At 41.5% G+C, this 1,129-nt stretch overlaps 1 protein-coding gene across 1 annotated transcript in view; it reads right to left on the bottom strand.

Moving 5' to 3' along the window:
- Positions 1-604, bottom strand: part of LOC119585942 (dipeptidyl peptidase 4-like) — a 99,547-nt gene extending 98,943 nt beyond the window's left edge. Inside the window, exon 1 of the mRNA XM_037934657.1 lies at positions 599-604. Within this exon, the coding sequence (XP_037790585.1) occupies positions 599-604 (6 nt within the window). The remainder of the gene's footprint in view (positions 1-598) is intronic.
- Between the last annotated feature and the right edge of the window lie 525 nt (positions 605-1,129).

The following is a 1,129-nucleotide window of genomic DNA, read 5'->3' as shown; positions in this document are numbered from 1 at the left end:
AAATATAACTGAAAATATTCTCACATGATTCCTATTCATGATGCAGATTTTTTTATGAGAAGTATTAAAGGGCGGATGAAAACATCTGATGTTCGAAAACCTATCGTGGTAGGATTCACTGCTCTTCTCTGCGTGTTCATCCCCTTCCCCTTATTTTCCGGTCATATCTTTATTGCTCTCTGTTTTCGCGTTTGTCATTTCGTGATTGTTCCTCATTCTTTCATTCTAGCTTCTCCCGTTCCACCTACTTCTATCGCATCTCTTTGTACATCTCTCAATATATCTCAATTTTCAAAAAGATTCTCTCATCGTATTATTCTATCCTCATATTTGGTTCACTTCCTCTCATTCTCTTATTTTTTAAAATTTATTTTCTCTTTCTTGTTTCGCTACCCCTCATTCTCTCATTTTTGCTTTACTTCCCTTTATTCCCTTATATTTACTTCAGTTCCCTTCATTCCCTCATCTTCACTTCATTTCTCATTCCCTCAGTTTGCTTCCCTTCCCTCATTCCCACATTTTTGTTTCGCTTTCCTTTATTCTCTCAGTTTACTTTACTTCCCCTGGTTCCCTAATTTCATTTCACTTTCCCTCATACCCTCATTTTTGCGTCACATCCTTCATTCCCTCATTTTACTTCACTTCCCCTCATCTCCGCATTTTTGCTTCCCTTCCCCTCATTCCGCCACTCTACCCTGCCAATTCCAACGCGCTGGTATTTACCTCACTATGATAGCGGAGGTTTATCGATCAGCTGTTGACTGTCGTCAAGACATTGAGGCTCTGGACGCAAACTGGTGCAGTTATCTTGCTCTCTGATTGGTCAGATTACTCTACTGCGTGCCACATGATTGGTGGGGAAAACATTGGTGGTGACATTTCATTGGTCGAGGAGAGAGTCTAATTGCCGACCATCTGTGATTGGTTGGAAATAACACTACACATCGAGGGACATTTTTTTACCTGCTTGAAGATAATATTCAGGGAAGAAAAACGTCTTTTTAGAGACTAACGGAGGAGCAGCCGCATCTCTGGCGATTGGCATGAAACAATGGCGACGACCTGATTGGCTAAAAGCCCCCGAAATAGGCCGAAGGTCGTTGGCCGACGATCCTAAAATACCTCTCAC

The sequence above is a fragment of the Penaeus monodon genome, chromosome 20, assembly GCF_015228065.2.
Source record: "Penaeus monodon isolate SGIC_2016 chromosome 20, NSTDA_Pmon_1, whole genome shotgun sequence".
NCBI lineage: Eukaryota > Metazoa > Arthropoda > Malacostraca > Decapoda > Penaeidae > Penaeus > Penaeus monodon.
The sequence above is the reverse complement of the archived record's forward strand: the minus strand, read 5'-3'. Positions and strand labels throughout refer to the sequence as shown.